At 32.5% G+C, this 25,000-nt stretch overlaps 1 protein-coding gene and 2 long non-coding RNA genes across 16 annotated transcripts in view; 1 reads left to right on the plus strand and 2 right to left on the minus strand.

The window, feature by feature from the left end:
• The window catches only part of LOC128249828 (uncharacterized), a 25,525-nt gene extending 23,016 nt beyond the window's left edge, over nucleotides 1-2,509 (minus strand). The window contains exon 1 of the long non-coding RNA XR_008265954.2: nucleotides 990-2,509. This is a non-coding gene — a long non-coding RNA (uncharacterized LOC128249828). The remainder of the gene's footprint in view (nucleotides 1-989) is intronic.
• LOC128249758 (uncharacterized) overlaps nucleotides 1-24,494 on the plus strand; it is a 35,308-nt gene extending 10,814 nt beyond the window's left edge. Inside the window, exons 5-15 of one of the 9 annotated variants that reach the window (XM_089366159.1) lie at nucleotides 619-706; nucleotides 1,135-4,171; nucleotides 5,949-6,064; nucleotides 7,568-8,009; nucleotides 10,132-10,228; nucleotides 12,932-13,019; nucleotides 13,439-13,609; nucleotides 21,540-21,636; nucleotides 22,537-22,624; nucleotides 23,018-23,120; nucleotides 24,224-24,494. In XM_089366159.1, the coding sequence (XP_089222285.1) occupies nucleotides 619-620 (2 nt within the window). In that variant the 3' untranslated portion in view covers nucleotides 621-706; nucleotides 1,135-4,171; nucleotides 5,949-6,064; ... (6 more) ...; nucleotides 23,018-23,120; nucleotides 24,224-24,494. Of the gene's footprint in view, nucleotides 1-618; nucleotides 707-1,134; nucleotides 4,172-5,948; nucleotides 6,065-7,567; nucleotides 8,010-8,636; nucleotides 8,835-10,131; nucleotides 10,229-12,931; nucleotides 13,020-13,438; nucleotides 13,610-18,796; nucleotides 18,914-21,539; nucleotides 21,637-22,523; nucleotides 22,625-23,017; nucleotides 23,121-24,223 lie in introns of those variants that run through there. The other 8 variants (XM_089366160.1, XM_089366161.1, XM_089366163.1 and 5 more) reach the window with 8 other exon arrangements.
• Nucleotides 7,296-25,000, minus strand: part of LOC128249764 (uncharacterized) — a 44,338-nt gene continuing 26,633 nt past the window's right edge. For 3 of the 6 annotated variants that reach the window (XR_016245039.1, XR_016245035.1, XR_016245036.1), the window contains one exon: nucleotides 7,296-7,958. This is a non-coding gene — a long non-coding RNA (uncharacterized LOC128249764). Of the gene's footprint in view, nucleotides 7,959-16,757; nucleotides 18,329-25,000 lie in introns of those variants that run through there. The other 3 variants (XR_016245037.1, XR_016245040.1, XR_016245038.1) reach the window with 2 other exon arrangements.

Below are 25,000 nucleotides of genomic sequence, written 5' to 3' on the forward strand. Positions count from 1 at the left end.
TATATATTTATAATCTAATTATTGACATATATTAATTGTTAGAAAATCTTTCTCGAAATTCTAGATCTATTTACTCAGCTCCAAGACGATGAATGTTCATATATCATTTGGCTAGTACATTATAGTACAGCAACTTACGATAGCATAAAGACTGCTCTATGATCTAAACTAATCGGGATTGAACAAATAGCATTTGTGAAATCTATTCTGTTACACTCCTAGTCAGGATATTGGCAGCTTACTGCAAATATCCTAGCATCTAAATAGAGAAAAGAACATAGACACTGTATTAGGCAATACTCATGTCAATATGAAACATATATATCTTTGTTAGTTTTGAATTTAATTTGAATTAATTTACTGTAGTCCTTTACAATTCTTCGAAGAGATAAACATTGGATGATATTAAAACGCACTTTACTGCGATATGTCTTTTGCCAGAACTACGTAAATATGTTGTAACGTTTTTAAAGGGTGAGTATTGTCTCTTCGTTCTTTCTCCGTGTAACACTTGGTCCCTTGAAAAAGGAAATTGAGTCCAGAATATATTTGACTCTGGAACATAAAATATATAAACTTCACAATAGTACATGGGTGTATAATATTTTCATCTTCCAGGAGATACCAAATGTTATGGAAATGTTTCCATAAGATAGACCCATATTGTATGGAGCAATTCAAATTCATGTATATTCATAAGTGTATGGTAAGTAGCTTAGCTTACTATAGTCTTCTTCGTAAAAACAATGAGCGAGTGATAATATGCGCAATATTCTTTAGTTTGTATTTAATTTAAATTATTCCGACCGCAATGCAATGTGTAGCAATATATTGAATAATAATTGTTTTATTGTAACAATATAAACAATCATATATTTTTTCCTAAAACTGATCCTTGATGGAACAATCGAGCAAGGAAAGAAAGAATGTGTTACTTAGCTTCGTTTTATTTTCTCGTTAAATACTAAATAATGTGGCACAGGACTTACCGCTGTGACAAACGTATCGAACGGTCATAATTGCAGTAGTTTTAATAACGTCAACTATCCATGGTGTATTTTTTGTAAGATATATTGTTCACTTTCAAACTAAGTCTCGACAGCAAATTAAATAAAAAAAACAATTTTCTTTCAGATTCCAAAGGCTGCGGAAAAACTGAAAAAAAGCTCTGGCAACACTGTTGGGATAAGCACTGCGTTTCTGCTGCCACTGTGTCTTCAGTATATAACTACAGCTGCAACAAATGAAGGATATGCCGTTGAAACATTTCTATAATAATCACAGCTATTATTTTGCTATATATTGAACATTTTCAATGAAATTACAATAGCTGTACCAAAAACCAAACAAAACATACTGCAAATCATCTACGACATAAAAAAGACATTTGCAGTAGCAGCACAGTGTAATTTCATTGATACAGTTGTATTACACATGAATGTGGGATTTCCATGGATATTATACATTGCCATGGAATATATTAGAAGTATTGACAGTGACAAACATGTAATATATACATGCAATATATACCTAATATACGTAGCAACGTATTTGGAGTATTGTACACTCTACAGTAGTAGATTAAGGGAGTGTTTTAAGGCAACAAATATAGAAAATTGAATAAAGATTTTGTTGCAGTTTCAAAAATGTTATTAGTAGATTAACTTGCATTATACATAGAATATAGCAGTATTGATTTCAATTACAATTACGATTAGAATGTGGTGCTACATTCATATTAGAGACACGGTAGCATTATTCCATGCCGTAATATTTTGAATGTATTTCAATGACTTGTATACCCTTTTAATAAGAAATATATAATTGTGATGGTTTATATATACGTTGCTAATAAATGTGTTAGCAATGAAATTTTCAATGACAATACTGATTATTATGCGAAAGCATTCGAAAAGACGATATTAGGTAATTATCTCCGAATGAACAAGGATCCCAAAGCATCATGCTCGGTAATTCCCATAGAAAGAGAAATAGTTGTAAGACACTGTATAGCCCCAGATATGTTAAAAAAACTGTACGTATACAAACAAAACGTCTCCGTAATGTAATTAAAACATATTCAGGAACAACTTATATGGTAAATATATATACAATACAAGAGTAGCAAAGTAAAATAGCCTAACTAATTTATCTTAAATATTCTTCGATATAAAATTTCGAATAAAAAACTTTACTTCCACTTATAATTCAAGAGCCAATCTTTGTTTTCAACTGCTGCTGTGGCACTATTACTTACATACATATAAGAGCATATTATGCTAGAAGTATATATATGTATTATTTTGAAGAAGTTATGCGATGAATATATCTTTGTGAAATTTCATTGATTTTTACTGTGTCAGTTTTTGTAATTTTCAAATCGTTTTGAATGTAATATTCGAAATGTTCTTATCGAAGAAGTAACAGAAAAGACGACTCGCAAAATTATGAGACACATATAGAGGCCAGGAAAACTTCTTGCAAGACGAGGGTGTATTCCCATCGAAATGCGTTTCGATACCATGAAAATAGAACAGCAACAAGTCTCGCTAAAGATGTCTGGGAGGTGAAAGAAACTGAAACAAGTTAAAGTAAATATGTGTGTATATATACACACATAAGCAACAAGGATATCCAAAATAAGTAACAAGGATATACAAAGTTCACATTGCTTAAATAAATGGAGTCGCATGAAACGATCGTACTGCATTAACTTTGGATATCCTTGTTGGCTTTGATTTAATCACCTTATTTTCGAATTGTATGGATAATACCATACTTAATTCTGGTGCCTAAACTTAAGTATCATATTCACCTTGAATATATATATATATATATATATATATATATATATATATATATATATATATATATATATATATATATATATATATATATATATATATATATAAATATATATGAATAAAAATTTAAAAAATATATAAATAAGGGTTTTGTATGATCGTGTATAGAGGAATATATTATTTAAAAGAGTTCCAACTCTGTCTGTTTTTTATGTTTTATTTATATTCTTATAAAATTAATGTGGGACATAGAATATGGAATATATAATATAAATAGTAATATGAAATGAAGTATTGAATGTCTTATTGAATATATGAAATATTGAGTATTAAATATAGAGTATTAAATCTATAAGGACTAGTATACTTTCCTGCCTCATGGCATTCAGCAAGGTCTCCTCTGACAGATGTACATCTGTAATTTCAACCAATCAATGACGTGTATTCAGTTGAATAAAATAGCTGCTGTTGTTTGTCAACATGTTTGTTTTATCTCTCTTTAGCGAAGTGTATTCTCTGTGTTTATTTAGATATGGATTCGCTGATAAAATTTTGTAGTTCCATCAAAGTGAAAAACCTTTTGCCTGCTAAATTAAATAGTAACTGTCAGAGCATGAATAAAAGTGTTCTGAGGTGGGCGACAAGCAGAAGGAAGGTAAATTGTAGAGCAAGAAAAATATGCATAAGGGACAAAAGAATAGGATAGAAAAATAGAAAAAAATAGACAAATAGAAAAAAAAAACCAAATGAAACGCGAGTGGAACTTATGAGTTCAAATTCCACCGATTTGCATTTACTCCTTTCGGGTCATCTTTGGATTTGCCCACTTTGGGATCGATAAAATATGTACAAGTCAAGTGCTCGGATAGTTATAAGGGAATATTTATCCCACGCACCGAAATTGCTAACCTTGTCACAAAATTTGAAACCAATATTCAGATGGCTTCCCTTCCAGCATTTCATCGAACGTTTCTCAATTAAAACAGTAACCTTTATACTCTACAGTGATGTGGAATGGTTACAAATTCATAAGGTCTTTCCTTAAAATATATAGAAATAAAAATCGTTAAATTTAGGACGAACACATTGTATATGTAATATTGATCTTCGTTCAGTAAGTACAGGTACAACCTGTAATATTATATTTTATATACCCGTCGTGTTGCTGAATGTATAAGAATAAAAAGATGAAAATGTATTACGACATAACATGTCATTGATCAGCTTTAAATGCTTTCTTCGTTACTTACAACACATGTTACATTATATTCAATAAAAATTGCCACGTGGACGTCGCCAGAATATGAAGATTTGATCTCGAAATTACACAATGAACTATCTTATGGTTATTTTACTTCTCATTTCTGGTAAGTAGCTATATGATAATTATTTTTGAATTAACGTTAATATTTATGGGGTGAGTTTATGTATATATATATATATATATATATATATATACAAACACACACACACATATACACACACACGCACACACAGGCACACACATATATATGCGATGTAGTAATATATCTATACTGTTTCATCCTATTCTCTCTCATTCACTCATACATACTCACTTGCATATACATACATACATACATACATACATACATATATATATATATATATATATATATATATATATATATATATATATATATATATATATATATATATATATATATATATATATATATATATATATATAAATATATATATATATATATGCCGACGCACACACATAAAGACACACACATATTCGTATAAATATATATTTCTGTACTTGAAGAAGAATACATGCACAGAATCCTGGAATATCCTTAAGTAACGAACCTGGAAAAGTAGAAGTCAAGAAGAAAAAAAAAACCTCAAAATATTGCCTTTGTGATTTGGACAAATAGATGGGATAGGATTATTCCACAGGCAAAAGAGAGACCAAATTCAGGTGTGTTGGAATGACAAAAGAGAAATGAGACAGCATTTTTAGAGACATAGAAAAAAGACGATTATGCTAGGCACACTGTTAGAAAACAAATACCATGGGATTATTGCTTGCAGGAAATTAATTAGAAATCCTGAATTCTGTAGACTAAGAATAAAGAGTATTCTAGTAAAATCATTGGTGTTAAAATTCACCAGACATGAAGAGGGTGATTATTGCTGTTTAATCTGCAGCTAACGATATATCCTGAATCAAAAAGAAACTTTTTATTTTACAGTTTTAATGAGCTAGTGGTTGTCGATCTTGCAAACACCCTTTAATCTCTTCAAAAGCATCTGTGTAGAATTGTATCAATGTCACGTCTGTGAAGACCCTGCTAAGACTTCAATTCAAAAAACGTCTGTTTTGGGATAAAAATTTATAACTTACGAATATAGAAAAGTTCAATTTCTAGAAACACAAGTTTTACGACGGAGTAGTTGTGGATTAATACAATTTTGTACCCAATAGTTGAGATGCTGAGACCATTTCAACTTTCAGTTCAATATTATAACGTTCCAAGTTATAGCGAATATGGGAATCCGCGGTGTTTCTGCATTCCTATTAGAAATATGATGAATGATGATATCTAATACATGGCATGTATACTATCAATTGGCCTTCTTATAACAGTAAAGACACGAGAAATTGACTGATCAGTGTCAAGAAATTACCCAACAAGAATAGCTCTCACGAACATTCGGTTCGTCTCTCTGGAGAATAAGGTAAAAGTAATAAGAGAAATCACAGATCGTCATGGAAAGTTCCTTCTTATATATCCTCAGAGAAACGCTTAAGAAATGTGATAGATTTAGCGGTCATGAGTTACCAAGATGATGTCATACATCTTACCTTCTACCGGAGACTTAGTATTTATGCTACGGTCATCGTTGGGATGTGTAAGATAATATTTAATCTGCTTAAGATCATGTAACACCTAAGAAGTATCATCCAGACTCACTAAACTTAAATTCCCCTCCATATTATGTTTGAGCAAGTTGAATGGAAGACCAATCACGTTTGATTGACCAACAGTAATCCGCAATCAAGGTGACTTTCAGTTTGCCCTAGCATCGTGTTTCCATTTGCCCTGTAATCGAGATTCCATGATGCATATATCCTAATAGAATTTCTCTCCTTGTTCCTCACTGTCGTCGCCACAGTTGCTGGGGAAGTATTTAAGAAGCGAGAGCAAAACATGCGTTCTTACACTCATTGCAGACCCAAGTTGTTGGAAACTGGAAATAAGGTTTTGGGTCATTTTTTCAAACTTATTTATGTATGTATATATATTTCTTTCTCATCTATTATTTTGTTGATATCCCCTGGATTTACCAAACACTCAACCGGAATTATGGTTATTTGCATTCATTGTACACGAAAATTTACAACATCAAGCCGAGACACGTGTTAAAAGCCTCTTAATTATATGTTAGTTGTTATGGCGCGGTCACTGAAGAGGGATTTTACCAAGCAAATTATTTTATTTGCTAAAAAGATCCTGAAATCTTAGGTCTGACCGGAATAAAATAATAACGTAAAAAGTTTTTATTTTTCATTCCTTTTGAAGATTGCTCTTAAACGTGGATTTGGTCGTTTTGACTACTTCTTCTAGCGTGCAAAAACTACCTGTTGAAGGTAGTTTTCTCTTGTGTTTAAATGTACACTATTTTATATATTGAGAAAAAAAATCGTTAGAATTTTGGAAAATTTCCTATTATTTCTTCATTATTACTAACGCTTTCGTTTCTCTCTAGAACTCTTTATTTGGAACGAAAGCGTTAATAATAATGAAGAAATAAAAGGAGTTTTTTCCCAAAATCCTGACGACTTTTTTTCTCAATATTCAATTCTGTACATCACTTCTAACACTATATATATATATATATATATATATATATATATATATATATATATATATATATATATATTTATACACCCCCTCCGCATATATATATATATATACATATTTACATATCTGTTACCTAATTATAGAAACATCAGTACAAATTGTGTTCAGAAACATTTAAAGAAATATGAATAGATAAATATTTATTCTTATCTATTTTGAATTTAAGTTGCTTTAATTATTCTATTGTTGTCTAAAGATCTCCGAAGGGCTATAATCTCAATAATTTTATAATTGGCAGTGACGTTATGTTTTCTGTTTTGTTGTAGAACTATGTACTTGATTTTTGATAACTATATATCTACGATTCTTTATTCTTCCTATTTTTCGGAATCATTTCAAAGGCAAGTGTGAGTCCAGAATAGAGTTGATGTTAAAATATAAACCATGAAACAATACTTGAATATATAATTTAGATTCCAGTAATTACGAGAATTTTGAGAAATACTTCCGATGGAAAAATCCATATTGTTTAAAATGGTACAGAGATAAATTTAATAGCATGCGTTTAGTACGAGGCTTGCATTACTTTAGTTATATTTGTCAAAAACAATCAGTGATTGACAAATTAACGATTTAAATAGAGTCAGTAGCGATAGAATAATCGTGCAAGGAAAGAAAGATATTTTATTTAGCTAAATTTGTATTTTCTTTCAATTGAATAGTAAAGAATGTGGTTTAGAACTTATCACAATAGCATAAATGTAACGAAGAGTCATGGCTGCTATATTTTTTAAGAATCTCTCACAAACCATTGTTTCTTATATGTAAGATTTTTAATCGATCAGAGTATTCTGCACATGCTTATATGTCTGAAAATGTATTATCTTATTTCGAAACTAAGTTTTCACAATAATTCAACATTTATTTCAGGGAGACTCTGGTGACAGCGTTCGAATTAATGCTGGAACGTAACTTTTCCAATGAACTCGTTTCAACATCCGACGAACACCTGATTTGGGGATTCCTATCTCACGACTCAATTGTCCTACGGATTACTTTGGAGATCGGGAAAGGATTTCCATTAATTAGATGTGTCTACTGGGGCTGGCGGATGTTCGTGGTCTTCCAGAACGTTGCTTACTAGCGTTCTGAACAGTTCCATATGCTTCCAATTTATCTCTGATGCGAGTAATAATGCGTCGGGTTGGTGGTGTTTTCTGAAACTGTGTGTAACATTTTCGTGCTTCCAGTAGAACTTTAATATAATCTCTTTTCCTCGAATGTTAGTTGTGCATTTGCCATTGCGAAGGGTTGGTTGCGTCTGAAATAAAATAAAAAAAACAACAATACATTAGTAATCGTCTGTCAAACAGTGAGTACATCTTTTTGGGACACCCTGTATATATGAATGTGCAATTGTCAGAACGTAAATATAAATATTTTGACGTGGGTAAGGCAATAAGGAGGCATGTAGTAGATCAATAAATAGGTGAATAAAGGTCAAATAAGAATAGGAGATAAAAAAGGAGAAAGAGAATACAAATAGAGAATAAAGAGATTAAAGTGAAGAGAGAAAAAGCCCGAAAATGATGACAGAAATTTGGAGCTCCATTTTTGTCGATGTCAATGTTGCATTTGCAATTTTGTTTTCGTGTATGATAAAATACATAGAAATGAAGTGCTGGTGTGTATTCAACACCCTTCTTCAACATTCAAAGAAACTGTTTGCCTTGTTCCAATATTTAGATGGCTTCCGTTTCTCCATGTCATCTAACATTTACTCTACTACAACATGAATATGTATAGTCGCCAGCAACATTGAATGGTCACAAATTTATCAAGATTTTCCTAAAAAAAATAGATAAATAAAGTTCCTTAAATTTAGGCAGAACACATTGTATATATAATATTGTTCTTCGTTCACTAAGTACTAGTGCACACAAACATCATAGTTTTCTGTAAAATTACCTTTTATACACCTGTACTGTGGTGAGTGTACAAAAATTAAAGCATTAAAAAGTATTCTGCCATAGCATGCCATTCATCGAATTTACATGCTCTCTTCGTCAGTTGAAACAGATGTTACATTATATTTAATTATAATAGAAACAGTCACGTGTAAATCGCCTGAATATGTAGCTTTCATCACGAAATTACACAATGAAATGTTGTATGATTATTTTCCTGCTCATTTCTAGTAAGTAGCTATAGAATAATAATTTTTCAAATATTGTTAATATTTGTGCGCTGAATATACATGTGATATAAGCGATGTAGTAATGTATCAATTATGATTTATCCTTTTCTCCTATATTCACTTTCGAAATACATACACACCTGCAGATATATATATATATGTATACGCATGCATGTATAGATACAAATATTAAGAAGAAACTTGCAAAGAAACGCACAAGGGACAACAATCATTGCACACAGACAAACTGTCCCATCCGTGACACAGATTTATGCCAACGGGTAAATTTTGTGCATAGAATAATCCTGATAGAATTTCTCTCTTTGTTCCTCTGTTCCTCACTGTAGTCGCCACAATTCTTGGGAAATACTCGATATGTGAGTCCAAAAAGTGCATATTTACACTCAATGCAGATCAAAGTTGCTGGAAACTGGAAATCAGGTCTTGAATTAATTTTTCATATTCTGGTAGCTAATAAGTTTTGGAATCTGTTTGAAGGGAAAACCAAGCATTTACCTCGACGCCGGCTTATGTTACCTCAAAATGAGGTCCTTTATCAATTCCCGAAGATGACGGCCAACAAAGTTACTTACGTTAGCTTACCTTCTGTCATTCATGTAAACTTTGAATTCAGGTACTTGAAAGCGTTACCGTACTTGTTCAGGGTTCACAGACAATTTTCATTTTCGATTTGGAGCCATTTTTTGATTTGGAGAGGCGGCAGTAGAATATTCTTGGGATCAATTGGTGGCACAGATTTCACGCCGAGATTTTGCCGACAAGAAAGTAAATTTTGAACGCAGTATAGCTGTGTAAATAGTAGAAATATTGTGTATTTGAACCTTAAAAGACTGAAAAATGTCAGCAGAGGGGTACAGGAGATAAAATTTCCTGATGTTTTCATACCTATACTACTTCCAAAATTTGCTTTCCTGGGTGTAAGATACCAAACACATTCGACGCTAATAGAAAAAAAATTGTATATAAAATGTTGTCGCATTCCAAAGAACTATGATTGTTTAGTGTTACATTTGTCGGTCATTTTGGGCAAAAGGCTGTCTAGCTTAATAGCAGGGACACAACAGGTGACTGAGGGCCAGGTGCTGGACATCCGTAGCCGTCCGCTGACAAACTTCAGCTTTATAATTATAAAATAACCAATCTTAGTTCTGCTTCCACGGCTGTACTGTATTTTGAAACTTACTTTCTTGTCTGTAAAATACCAAACACATTCTACGATCGCATTCATTGAAAACGCAACAATTCACATTATGAAGTCAAACTTTACATTTTGTAGGTATCAGGGTATTTTCACGGGATTGCGATGAACTAGCACAACGATTGTGCCCTTCTACGTTTGTAGTACTTCTCAATAATAAATTCGAGTATTGCAGGTATGTGTGTATGTATATATATATATATATATATATATATATATATAATAACGTCGACCACAAACGTGGACAATTAATGCGCTAGAAATAGATCACGTCTTGTGTCTATTAAGACCTAAATTGTTCTCAACATGAAATATAGCAGCATACCAAAACGTGAGCGGGCAAGACATTTAAAATCACCTAAAAAAGCATTCTTAAATTGGAACCGGTTTCGGATTTAACAAATTCTTACCATTTGTCTATTCCTCTTCAGCCTGATTTGTAATGTAACGCAATCATCAGAATCGTATACAGAGCTGCCCACCGCTATGGGTGCGCGTGCATATCGTGCTGCTAATTACAGCTTAATGGTAAAATTCAAAAGCTGTAATTAGCAGCACCATATGCACGCGCACCCATGGCGGTGGGCAGCTCTGTATACGATTCTGATGATTGCGTTACATTACAAATCAGGCTGAAGAGGAATAGACAAATGGTAAGAATTTGTTAAATCCGAAACCGGTTCCTGTTTAAGAATGCTTTTTTTAAGTGATTTTAAATGTCTTGCCCGCTCACATTTTGGTATGCTGCTATATTTCATGTTGAGAACAATTTAGGTCTTAATAGACACAAGATGTGATCTATTTCTAGCGCATTAATTGTCCACGTTAGTGGTCGACGTTATTTTTTAAAAATGTACCTTAATCCCCTGCGATTGCAGATAATATTTCTGAATCTCTTTGATTCTTTAGATGTGCTGGCCTCCTGATAATTAATCGATATTAATTAATATATGATTAATTACCAGATTTTATAATTATATTATATTATATTATATATATATATATATATATATATATATATATATATATATATATATATATATATATGATCTTATTGTTATGTACGTAGCTACATGTTACATTTGGAGAATTATCTGCTTTTATAAATCGTTTGTCGTTATCAAAATGCATGATCTTTTAGATATATCTACAGGGATGAAAGAATATTGCATCAGTATTGAAAGAATCTCCGCGCATAGCATTTGAAAGAGATAGAAAGATGTGGAAATCCGTTGGTGCCGAATCAGGAGCGTACGGCTGGTGTGGCAGCACTTCCCAGCCATGCGTTTGAATGGCTTCCTTGGTCAAATTAGCGATATGAGGGAGGGCGTTCTCGTGCAGCAGAATAACTCCATGTTGCCGATTAGGTCTTTTCTCTTGAATAGCCGTGTTGAGTCCTTCCTTCTGTTGAACATAGATTTCCACGTTGACCTTTTGGTTCCGTTCAAGCAATTCTTAATGGATAATCCCTTCGCAGTCCCACCATCCGCACATCGTTTTACGCGGATGAAGATCTTGTTTCACGCGCGGTGTTGCTTGTTTACCTGGGCTAAGCAATTCCTTACATTGCCTCATATTGATGTGCAGGCACCATCTTTTGCCGCCAGTAACGATTCGGTAAAGAAATCGATACATGTGTCCATGAGTTGAGCGGTGACGAGCAAGCAAACCAGTGAAGATTGTGGCTCGTAGATTTTTGTTGTTGTTACTTAAAGCATGCGGAACCCATGCTTCATACTTCTAAACATGCTTCTTTATAGCGGTATGGGAGCATTCCATTTTCTCTGCCAGTTCCCTGGTCGTTTGATGGAAATATTCGTGCAAAAGTTGGTTTAATCGCTCTCCATCGAAATCAACTGGACGGCCAGAACGAGGTGCGTCTTTGAGGTCAACATTTCCAAATTTTGAACTTGGCATACCAATCACGAGCAATTCTTTCAGCTATGGCTCCCTCTCCATACACAGCACAAATGTCACCAACAGCTTTTGCGGCCTTAGAACCTTGATTAAAAGCAAAAAGAATGAGGTGTCGAAAATGCTCGGTTTTCTTAACATGACATTCTATTTTAATGATCTGAAAATAAGCAAAATTAACAAATATTAACAGTATCAAAATAAACTTTCATTGCTCGAAAACAACCAGTAAGACTAACAAATCTGGAAAATATAACTATGTATTGGTAAATATGGTAAATATTTACAATAATGGCAGTACAGTGGTGTTATAAAATGATCGAGTCGTCACCAGAATCATAAATCCCAAAAGAATAGATTGAATATGTGAGTTCTTCATAACGGAGAGTTGAATGTCAAAGATGACGGTCGTATTTCTTTCCGAAATGTCAGCGTTTTCTGCTTAAATTCGTAATTTCTTGGAGCCGATCAAAGCAGATGTGAAGGTATCTTCTTGATAACTTCTTGAGAATAACTAAAACTTAAATATTTATAATACTATAATTAATAAAAAAAATACGTTCTCATAATATATATATATATATATATATATATATATATATATATATATATAATCTAATTAGAGAAAACACACTACATTGAACGAAATATGAATAAATAGATATTTATTTTTGCCCATTTTGAATTTAAGTTGGTTCAATTATTCTATCGTTGTTTGAAGATATCCGACGGGCTAAACTCTAGATAATTTTATAATTGACAGTGAAGTTGTGTTTTCTGTTTTGATGTAGAATTATGAGAGGCTATTTTGTCTTCGATAACTGCGTATACATTTTTATCTATTCTACCTATAATTCTAAGCCATTTCAAAGGCGTGTCTAATTTCAGAATAGAGATGATATTAAAATATAAAACATAAAGCAATACCTGAATGTATAATTTTGTTTCATATTTTACCTTCCAGTACTTACAAGGACTTTGATAAATGCTTTCGATGGGAAAGCCTATCTTGTTTAAATCAGTACAGAACTAAATTTAATAGCGTATGTGCGGTACGTAGCTTGTATTACTTTAGTTATATTTGCCAACAACCGTCTGAGAAACTAACGATTGAAATAGATTGCTTCATTGTAAGAATATAAACAGTCATTATTTCCTTAAAGTCACTCGTGACGGAATAATGGTTCAAGGAAAGAAAAACTGTTATTTAGCTACATTTGTATTTTCTTTCAATTGTATTAGTAAAGAATGTGGTTTACGAATTGCCATAATGACATACACGTAACGAACAATCATGACTGCTATATTTTTAAATAACCTTTCAAAAACAATTGTTTCCTACTTCTAAGATTTTTAATCGATCGCAATATTCTGACGTCTATATTCAGTAGAGGATGTTAGTGCATATGTTTGAAAATGTATTATCTCATTTTGAAACTAAATTTTCACAATACTTCGATATTTATTTCAGGGAAAGTCTGGTGACAGCGTTGGAATAAGCAAAACATTTCTATTGCCGCTGAGTATTCAATATATTACTACAACTACATTAGATTGAAGGATACACTTGTTTTAATTGAAAATAATTCTATTGAAACATTTCTGTAGCAAAGGAAGCTGTTGTTTTGTTATCACTGAAATAGTATGTAAACCTTTTCGACATGGCTACACTAACAGTATCATGTGTATGAATTTTAACTCCGATAAACTGGAAAAGAAAAACAGATTGTTTTCCATTAGTATTACGGTGTAATGTACCTATTATTTAATTACCAGAGAGTGAATGAAAGTATTAAAACAAGTGTATTACAACATGTATCTTCCGTATTAAAGTCATATTTAAACTCCTAGCTGAAATAGAAGGCTTTATAGCAAATGACATGCATTAGATATGCAATATATATTGTATGTCTGTTGCAATGTAAATTCAACACTAGAACGTTAAAAGACGTTCTCGATGTAAGGACAGTTGTAGACAATTGATTTGAGAAAGCGCGTAGTTACAGTAAACGTATGGATAGTTTAACTTATGTTATACATAGCTTATAACTCTATGCATAGGAATTACAATTATGAGAATGAGATGCTAGTTTCATAATACAAGTAAGTAGATCTATTCCTTGCTGTAATATGTTTAAAGTACTTGTAAAGTGTGTGTATGTATGTATATATCACAATCGCGTGAGCGACCAGTCTGTAAGGCGCTGTTGCTCATCGATTACGAAAATATATTTTGCATTGTTTAAGATTTCAAAGGAAGCCATCCACCTCGGTAGGAGAGCAGGTTAAAATTCACCCCGCTTATCACAAGGATTTGACTAACGTGAAATGAAGTGTTTTGCTATAGAACACAATTTGGCGTCTGGTATCGTAATCGACCCCACGATCTGGCGATGCAATCGTGCAGTAGCTTGACCATCCGGTATTCACAAGCACACACATACATAAATACATACACACACACACACACACACACACACACACACACACACACACACACACACACACACACACACACATATATATATATATATATATATATATATATATATATATATATAAAGAAGTTTAAAGTTATGGCCGCTCATATAGTGACCATTAGCTTCGCTCCTATAAAGAATCTCAAGAGGTGCCAATAACCTTAAAGGCATTATATCTGCGGTAACAACGATGACTGGCTGTATGTTTTAACTTCCTAAAATTACATTACGAATCTAATGCATTAGAGTGTGCTTTTTCTTCAGATATATTAAATACTGGCGATATACAAACTCATACAGACACAGACACAAACACACATGCACACACACATGTCTATAATACATCAAATGTGAGCTTGAATCTTGCTTGTTTGCTTGCAATATTACTCAGCGAAACTGGTGCATAATGGGATAATACTATGAATTAAGTCGAACCTGAAATGTGAATAAGCGATAAGACAGGTTTCTCGTAAATCGGACAACTGGTTATTGAAATATTACTGATTTTCGGGGTATAAATACCAAAACGGTGCATTATGGGAAAGTTCTGCGAAAATAACTTAATCCTGAAAGGTAATAAACTCTTCTATTTTCGCTTTTGTCAAGCACAATATTTTAATCATTTAGAAATATTTTTAAGTGAAAGTAATTTCAAGGATATAACGTATTTGTACAGTAAGTACAGTAAAATTTTAGCTTTCTTTAAACTGACAATATTTTTATGTCTTTTTTACAATTATTTTCAAGTGAATACCATTACAAATAATTTTTTGGCAAATCTAAAAATTATTTAAAAATGAAAATGAGTTTAAAAATACGGTAAAAATTTCGTAAAACACCCGTTCGTACCCTCGGTGAGAAATAATGTTTTTACATAGGTTTTCTTCTAGTGAATTCAACGTATGTCACCGCCAAAGATTTGCCTGCTAATTCTGTCACGCTCTGCTACCGCGTAACAGCTCTTTGCAATAAAGGACCCGAAATACCTGTTACGTGGTTGAAGGGCGTGAAAAAAGTAGCAGCCAAATCTTTCCTTTTCTGTTCAAAGGATCCGATTTTAGTATCAGATTCGTTGAAAGGATGCGCAATAACCTGGAAACGAAAAACAAACCCACAGAACAGAACACCGTTGCTGGCAAACTCAGTCTTTTCCGGTGACCCAGCGTGTCATGGGTAGTCTTGCATATAAATTGTCAGAACGTAATTGTCAGAACGTTAATATAAGTATTTTGAGGCGGGGGTGAAGCAATAAGAAGGCAAGTAACAGCGTAAAAAAAAGTGAATAAGGGTAAAATGAATAGGAGATAAAAAAAAGGAGAAAGAGAATAGAAATAGAGAATAAACAGATTAAAGTGAAGAGAGAAAAAAGAGCGAAGATGCGGACGAAAATTTACAGTTCCATTTCCGTCGATGTCGGCGTTGCATTTGCTCTTATTGGTGTTCGATAAAAAATACAGAAATGAAGTGCTGGTGTGGATACAATACCCTTTTTCCACACTCACCGAAATTATTTGTTTTACCCCAAAATTTGAAACCAATATTCAGATGGTTTCCATTTTCCCATGTCATCTAAAATTTTCTCATTTACAACATAAATGTTTATGACGTTGAATAGTCACAAATTCACAAAATTTTTTCTTTAAAAATAGATAAATAAAAGTCGTTAAATTTAGGCCGAAAACATTGTATTTGTAATATTATTCTTCGTTCACCAAGTACAGGTACACACAAACATCACACTTTTCCGTAAAATTATCTTTTATACACCTGTAGTGTTGGTGAATGTACAAAAATAAGGCGTAAATGTATTATGACATAGCATGTCAATGATCAAACTTACATGCTTTCTCTGTCAGTTGAAGCAGATGTGACATCCTATTTAATTATAATAGAAATTGCCACGTGGAAGTTGCCAAAATATGACGATTTGATCACGAAATTAAAGAATGAAATATTCTATGATTATTTTTTTTCTTATTTCTCGTAGGTATCTATATGTTAATTAGTTTTAATATACTGTTTATATTTGTGCTCTGAATATACATGTGATATAAACAATGTATAATATATCTATTAGGTTTCATCTCCTTCACATTCGTCATATAAACACACTTTTACATAGATATGCATACATATGCACGGATCATGTATATATATATATATATATATATATATATATATTTGCAATTATGTATATATACATACATACATACACACACACACAGACACACACACACACACACATATATATGTATATATATATATATGTATGCATATATATATATGTATATATATATATATATATGTGTGTGTGTGTGTGTGTGTGAGTGTGTGTCTACGTACTTACATCTATACGTATATATATGTATATATTTATATATATATATATATATATATATATATATATACACACATATATATATATATACACACACATATATATATATACGTATATGCACCAGAAATGAAGATGATGATCATTGCATCTGTTTCAGCTGTGAACACAGTTGTCCGATTATCTGAATTAGCAGCGCGTTCTGATATGTGAGGGAAATGTTTCTATTGTATAAAAGAAAATTTATACAGCCTTTTCAAAATATTATCGATGATAATCCAGGTAAATAAATGAAGACAAAAGCACATCATGAACCGGAGTCAACTATCAGAAATGTGATGAAGAACGATATGGTGTATTTACTGAGAAGTGGACTGCGTATAACATCCAAGATACGGGAAATTGGTTGATCAATGTCAAGCAGATACTTAACAAGAATAAATCTCACGAATATTCGGTTGTTCTCTGTTTAAGAAAAACGCTGATTAACGGGCAAAAGTAATAAGAGAAATCGCAGATTATCATATACAGTACTCTCTGCTATATCCTCAGAAACATTGACAAGAAATATGATAGATTTAGAGGTTATGAGTGATCAAGATGATGTCACACCTCATACCTTCTACCGGAGATTTAGTATTTATACTAGTCTTCGTTGAGATGTTGAATTTAATATTTAATCCGCTTACGATCATGTAACGCCTGACAAGAGAGATTCAAGCATACTACACTTAAGTCCCTCTGAATTGTACGTTTGACGCAGGTGGAATGGACAAATCCACATACTCACAATTCAAGAAGCTTCTTTGAAGGCCAACTTCGTTCGAATGATGTCGAAAATGAAGATGTTGCAGGCATATCAACGTTTGCAGCCCCAGTTTGATGCAGGCAACGAAATGTACACCAGTTTCATACGAAAAATCTTCTGAATAAATATCTCGAGAATACGTAAGTCTGCTTTTGGAATTTTTTCTTATATGATTTTATTCATGGATGTGGTCTTCCGTATTATCGATTTGCTGGTTTGAATTATCTACACTATTATGCTTCATCACGTAAAATATTTCAGTACAATAAATATTAATGATTATAAATATGGGAACTTTTAATAATTAAAACGATTTAATGAATCATGGAAAAACATATTCTGTTAGTGTTAGGAATATGTATATTCCAAATCAACATGAAATGAATCATTTTATCATAAAATGAATGATGGATCCTCATCATCAACTGAAATAAACGTAAGAAAAACTATGCTCTTAAATGTGAAGAGAGGAAAAGAGCGAAAATAAGAGCGGAAATTGTGAGTTCTATTACCATCGATGTTGATGGAACCTTTCCTCCAGATTCGATGAAATATGCAGAAATGAAGTGCCGGGTTGAATGTGATGAGCTTTTACCACACTAACCGAAATAGCTTGCCTTGTCCCCACATTTGAAACTGGCTTCCATTTCTCCATGTCATCTGACATTTTCTCAATTACAACGCGAATATATATGCTCTCCAGCGATGTTGCATGGTCAGAAATTCATCGAGTTTTTCCTTAAAAAATACATAAATAGATGTCGTTAAATTAAGATCCAACACATTGTATTTGTAATATAGGTTCTTCGTTTAAGGCGGTGAACTGGTAGAACAGACAGCACGCCGGGTGAAATGCTTAGCGGTATTTCTTCTGTCTTTATGTTCTGAGTTCAAATTCCGCCGAGGTCGACTTTGACTGTCATCTTTATGGGGTCGATAAATTAAGTACCAGTTGCATACTGGAGTCGATCTAATAAACTGGAGCCCTCCACCAAAATTTCGGACCTTCAGTCTAGAGCAGAAACGAATATTCGGGCCTCGTTCACTAATTACAGGAACGCACAAATATCACGATTTTCTGTAAAATTATCTTTTACGCACCTGTCGTGCTCGTGCATGTACAAAAAGAATAAACATATGAAAATATATTATGGCATTGCATGTCATTGATCAAATTTACAAGCTGTCTCTGTCAGTTGAAACACATGTCACATCATATTTAATAGCAATATATATTTCCACACGCAAAACGCCAGAATACGAACTGTTCGACACAAAATTAGACAATGAAATGTCTTATCATTTTTGTCTTCCTCATTTTCTGTAAGTATCTATATGGAAATTATTTTGTAATGTAAGAAAAAAAAAGCACTGGAGAGGCGAAGCATAACCAACGCGCAAACACACAGACGAACAGACTAAGACGAGGGATTTCAATAATCTGCTTTCGCTTACGCGCGCATGGTTATTGCTGTTCCTATTTGTGTGCAGAATATTGATATGATATACGGGATCTATTTTGTCTCAAAACCATTTTTAATTCTCCCTTTTCATGCAGGCCCACATGAATTAATACATACATACAAACATACATGCATGCCTACATGCATACTTATAAAGATATATATATATATATATATATATATATATATATATATATATATATATATATATATATATATATATATATATATATATATATATGCATAGCTGCTATATTAAATCTCTGAGCGAGATGTAAACAGTAACAATATGAATTCGTAACATAATTGTCAACTAAGAGTTGCGTCCCATACGGGACAGTGCTAGCGGCGTTTATAGCCCCAGGAAGATATCTAATCCAGCCGGCCTAAGACACAAATTCTGTGTCACTAAGGATGTGCCTGAACCCAGAATGCAACTACCATCATCTGAAGGGCACAAAACGATCGAAAATTAAATATAAATAGCAACAGAAGAGTCCGACAACAACAACAAAAACGACAATACAACCACACTTTACCTATAACCAAACAACGAAGACATTCCTGTTAAATGTACGTGGCATGAACCCATTACTCACTGCGCCAAAATGGAAGATCCCACACATAGAGAGATGGCTTGCCGAAACGGCATATTGCATCCCTTTCTTTATCCTTATTGAAACTCACTTAAATAGCACTCATATGGATGCCGAGGTAAAAATAATAGATTTCACCATCATCCGTACAGATTGCACAGACCGAAATAAAGTGAGAACAGCCATCTTTCTCCATGACTCCTTTTCAGTTGATGCCAAGGGCTTAGTTTCCAATGACTATTGTGAATCAATGTCCCTATTCATCAAGACCAAAGACAATCATTGTTGGCTTTACAGGCCTCTTCAAACACCTCTAAAGTGCTTTGAAGAATGACTCAACAAAATCAATTCCTTCCTTCAAAAATACAACTCCGGAAACATACTGGTGATGCGTGATTTGAAACTCCCTTATGTAAACTGGACCACCTATACTCTGAAGTTAGGCAAATGTTCTACAACAGACAAAGCAGCAGCAGAAGTATTCTTTAATCTAATGGATTTTTCCTGACTCAGCTAGTGCCGGAACCAACGAAATAGAATAAAACTGCTTTCGATCTAATATTAACCAACCACTATAGCTCTGTTCACAGTATTCCAGTTGAAAAGCCTCTCCTCTCAGACCACCCTATGATACTCTACAACTTTAATTTCCGGCATATCAAAACAAAAGCAGCCAATCCCACTCCATTGCACTTATTTGACAACATAAATTTCAACAAAGCGGACTGGGGAGCAATCACAAAGGATCTGTCCTTCATAAATTGGTCCTTCACTCTCAGTTCCACTGACATTGAGACCGCCTGGCAGCCCTTTGAGGACACTGCTGTTTATATGCGCTTCCAAGCTTCTGTTGTTGGATGCCATGAGAGTTTCACCTCAAGGTTGGGAGTTTCAGGGCATCCTCTCAATCGCAGGATAATGCTAATAATATAGCCTAAATAGGATAAACTACCCCTATTTTGCAGAAAAAAGTGTAGGTAGTTATATATCTCTATAATTGTATATATATTCTACATGATAATTTTATAACACAATATCTGTGATTAAAATATTTTGGTTTATAAGTTGTGTTCATAATATAAAACTTCTTATACCACGACTAAGAATCAAGATTGTGATATCTGCACAGAGTCATTAAAAATGTATTGTGAAGTTGTTTCGAAGCCTTTGTGATGCTGACAAAAAGATGGAACAAGATTGTTACAAAGTCAAAACGGAGACTAAATTCTGTCGTATTATGAAGGGAAAAAACAAATGAGACAGCATTTTCTACACTAATAAAAAGAACGAATATTATGCTAAACATGTAAATACAAGAAACACATTCAGTGTCCCCAAATTTATATTTTGACGAGTAATTATTACGTCAAATGTTTCATTCAAGGGTGTCGAAAGATACCCCATGAGGATTTATCCAAAATATGATTTATTTAAAGTATAATAAATGATAGCATAAAAGCTTCGGTTCCGACTGTAAACAAGCAGTTCTACGGACAACTGAATTACCTGTGCAATCCGATATGGTAGACACTGAGTGGAATATTTCAATTGAAGAAAACAAATCGTTAGACACAGCAATTTATACAACGTGTTCTAAATATTATCGATGATAAACCAGGTAAACAAATGGAGGCCATTTCTGAACATCATCATGTATCGGAGTCAGAAACGTGATGAAAGAGGACACTCGATATATGGCGTGTTTATGTAAAGTAGCGTATTTATGTCAGCTGATAAGCACACGGTAAGAACTATATTGAAACGTCTTTAGGGCGCTCAAAAATACACAAAATAGAACATCAAACAGTATAATCTCTATCATAAGAAACTAACATGATTTGTAATTGGGAATAATCATTCAATATTTTCAAGAGAAAACTCATATTTTAGGCGCAGTGTCATCTGGACTGGATTGCATTGAAGTTGCTAGACGTGACTGTCCTTCTACCTTTCTATATCCTCTACTAGATGTTAAGACATTCTGCAGGTAAGTATAGTTATATTTAAAAGCGTATATATATATGTATATATATATATATATATATATATATATATATATATATATATATATATATATATATATATATATATATATATATATATGATCCTACATTTGGTCTCAATATTAACTTAATATTTTTAAAATTGCATAATGACAGATATTTCCTTTTATAAAGCTATTACCAAAATGCTAGATGTATTTGTATAGAATCACGACAACGAATCTGAAATCTCCTTTGATCAATATATCAAATCTGCATGTACAATCTTTTGGTTTTTAAACTTGCACCGAAAGCGATTATGTTTCCGCTACAAATTATCTAACGCAGTTGACTGTGATTTCAGTGGCTAACTCTCTCTCTCCCCCTCTCCCTCTCCATATATATATATACACACACATATACATATACATGTACCCATATATATACATATACATATATATGCCCATGTATATGCATATATATATATATATATATCCCCATATATATACATATATATATATATATATATATATATATATATATATATACATGCATACATAAATATGCATACATATGTACACATATATATATATATATACATATATATACATATATGCATATATATACATATATCTATATATATACATATATACAGATATTTATATACATATACAAATATAAACACATACACGCACGCACACACACATCCATACATATATATATATATACATATATATGTATATATATATATATATATTACTCTCACCTCACCTAATTACCAGAGAGAAAATAGAAATTGAATTACATGAAAGTCAAGTCTGACTCCAGAATCGGGGTTTTCTAAATATATAAACAATACAAGAATACCCGAATGTATAATTTCCGTTCTAAGTTTTCCTTTCCAGAAACTTCAAGGACTTTAATTCTTGCCTCAGGGGAATTTCCGAAACATGTGTACAATATTTCAGGGATATGGAATACAGCAGGTGCCCGGTAAGTAGTTGCCTTGCGTTCACTATATTTCCGTTAAAAAATGATCGACTGAGAAATGGACGATTTTAAAATCATTGTTTTAGTTTCAAAATCTAAACCTTAAATCACTCCTGATGGAACAATCGAGCGAAGAAAAACGAATTATATTTAACTCTCAATGCAATACTAAATAATGGGGTATAGGACGTACAGCGATTGAAATAAACGTGATAAACAATCATGGTTGCAGTAATTTTAATTGCTTTTAACAATCTATTTTGTAATATCTGTAATCGATTGTTGTATCATGGTTTCTATACTCAGTAGAGGATAACTTTTCACATGGGAATATGATTGAAAATCTATTTTTTGTTTTGAAACTAATTTTTCACAATAATTCGAATTATTTTTCAGAATAATTCTCCGCCGGGGAAGGTATTGTGGAACATAGTTGGAGTAAGCAAAATATTTCTACTGCCGCTGAGTCTTCAATATATGACAACCAACTCGATTTGAAGTATATATGTCTTTTTAACTCTCTACAATACTCTCACAACATATCTTTAGTAAACACCACATATTTGTTATTAGTAACATAGCATGGTAAACCATTTCAATATGGCTACAATAACGGTAACGTAGGCATAAAATATAATGCAATGCCCCAAGAACGCAAAATGGCATATTATAACGACCTAACTGAAATAGTAGTGTTCACAGTAAAATACATCCGTCAGCTACGTATTAAAATTTCCTTGTTTGAAAAAGTTGAAAGATGGTTCAATATAAGGACTGTTTTAGAAAATTACATTAAGAAACCGAGTAGTTACAATAACATAGAATTTCACAGTAAGCATAGGAATTAGAATTGTGAGAATGAGTTGATAGTTTCATAATACGGATACGCTAGATTTATCCCTTCAGCAATATTTTGAATATATTTTAATATCATACATAAGTATCTTTATAAAGCTTATGATATAATATTTATGGCGCTACATGTTCGTTGCGAATAAAATTGTAATCGAAAAATTTCCAATGACAATGTTGATTATTACGCGTATATATTTGAAAAGAATGTTTTTTAGAATGGGATTCTCTAGTTTCCTTCATATGAACAATGATCTTAAGACTGCTGGATTGGTAATTCCTGTAGTTATTCTAGATCAACCATTACCAGCATCTGCGTGCGTAAATGGAATCTAACAACAATACAACCAAACCTACGCCAAAGTTAGGGCATACAATCAATAAAATCACGAGTTAAAGATAGTGTGTCGGATATGTACAAGAAAGTGTATCTATCCAAACAAACCACTTCGTAAGTTAATTAGAAATATCTCCAAGCATACCGTATATGTTTTTAAAAAATACAACATACACTGCGGATCGATAAAACAATCTAACTTATATCCTCATAAATAACATAAAATTAGATGTGGCCCTGACTAATATATTTTGTGTCCATATCATCGATAAAAACATAGGCCAATCGAAAATTCATAGAAGTGGTAAGCGTAGCACAATGAAACTTCTCATTAGTAAAAAGGCCCTTCTAATTTACAATACATTATTGTTTTTATTAAATTTTGAATTTCAAAACTTTTCTTCCATTTACAGGTTAACAGCCAGTCAGTGTTTGGAGCTGCTATTGTAACTCTCTTACTTACATATACATAAGTATTTGTTATGGCACTAGAAGTACGTATGTCTATTAATTTGAAAAAATTATTCAATGAGATAAGCCATGAAAACAGGATTCAATTATTACAAGAGAACGACTTGACTACATATGTGTACAATTTCGTACGTGACATTAAGGATATCTAATAATGTCCTACACTGTACTCTTTAAATATAGATTAAATTATCTTCTTGATATTTCAACGACTTTTACTGCGTCAGCTTTTGTAATTTTCAAATCGTTTTAAATGTAACATACGAAGTATTTACCGCGGATGAAAATGTTGTCAAAGAAGCAGAATCAATAATGGTAAGAAAAAGATAAATTGTTTGACGCTGCCATGTAAACCTCAAATTGTACCTAAATTGAGATTCCGCATTATAGATCGTGTAGTATGATGAAACAGAAATAGTACATTAAGTACACCCACACGAGATACTATGACCTATATTTTCGAAATAAAACCTTCTAGGACAATACATACATTTGCGTGCACGTATATATCGGGTGATTCAATGTTAATTTAATAATAATTCTGCTTATATAAAGATGTGATGCATTTCACTTTCAAAGAAGTATTTAAAATCTGTGGCAAAGCACAACTGGGATGAAAGCAATGATGTCTTCCATTTGCGATCCTGTATTTCATGTGGTGATAAAGAGCATAGCTGTAGGAATATCTGTTATAGTACGATTAATCTATATTTAGATTT

The sequence above is a fragment of the Octopus bimaculoides genome, chromosome 18, assembly GCF_046866305.1.
Source record: "Octopus bimaculoides isolate indiv1 chromosome 18, ASM4686630v1, whole genome shotgun sequence".
Classification (NCBI taxonomy): Eukaryota; Metazoa; Mollusca; class Cephalopoda; order Octopoda; family Octopodidae; genus Octopus; species Octopus bimaculoides.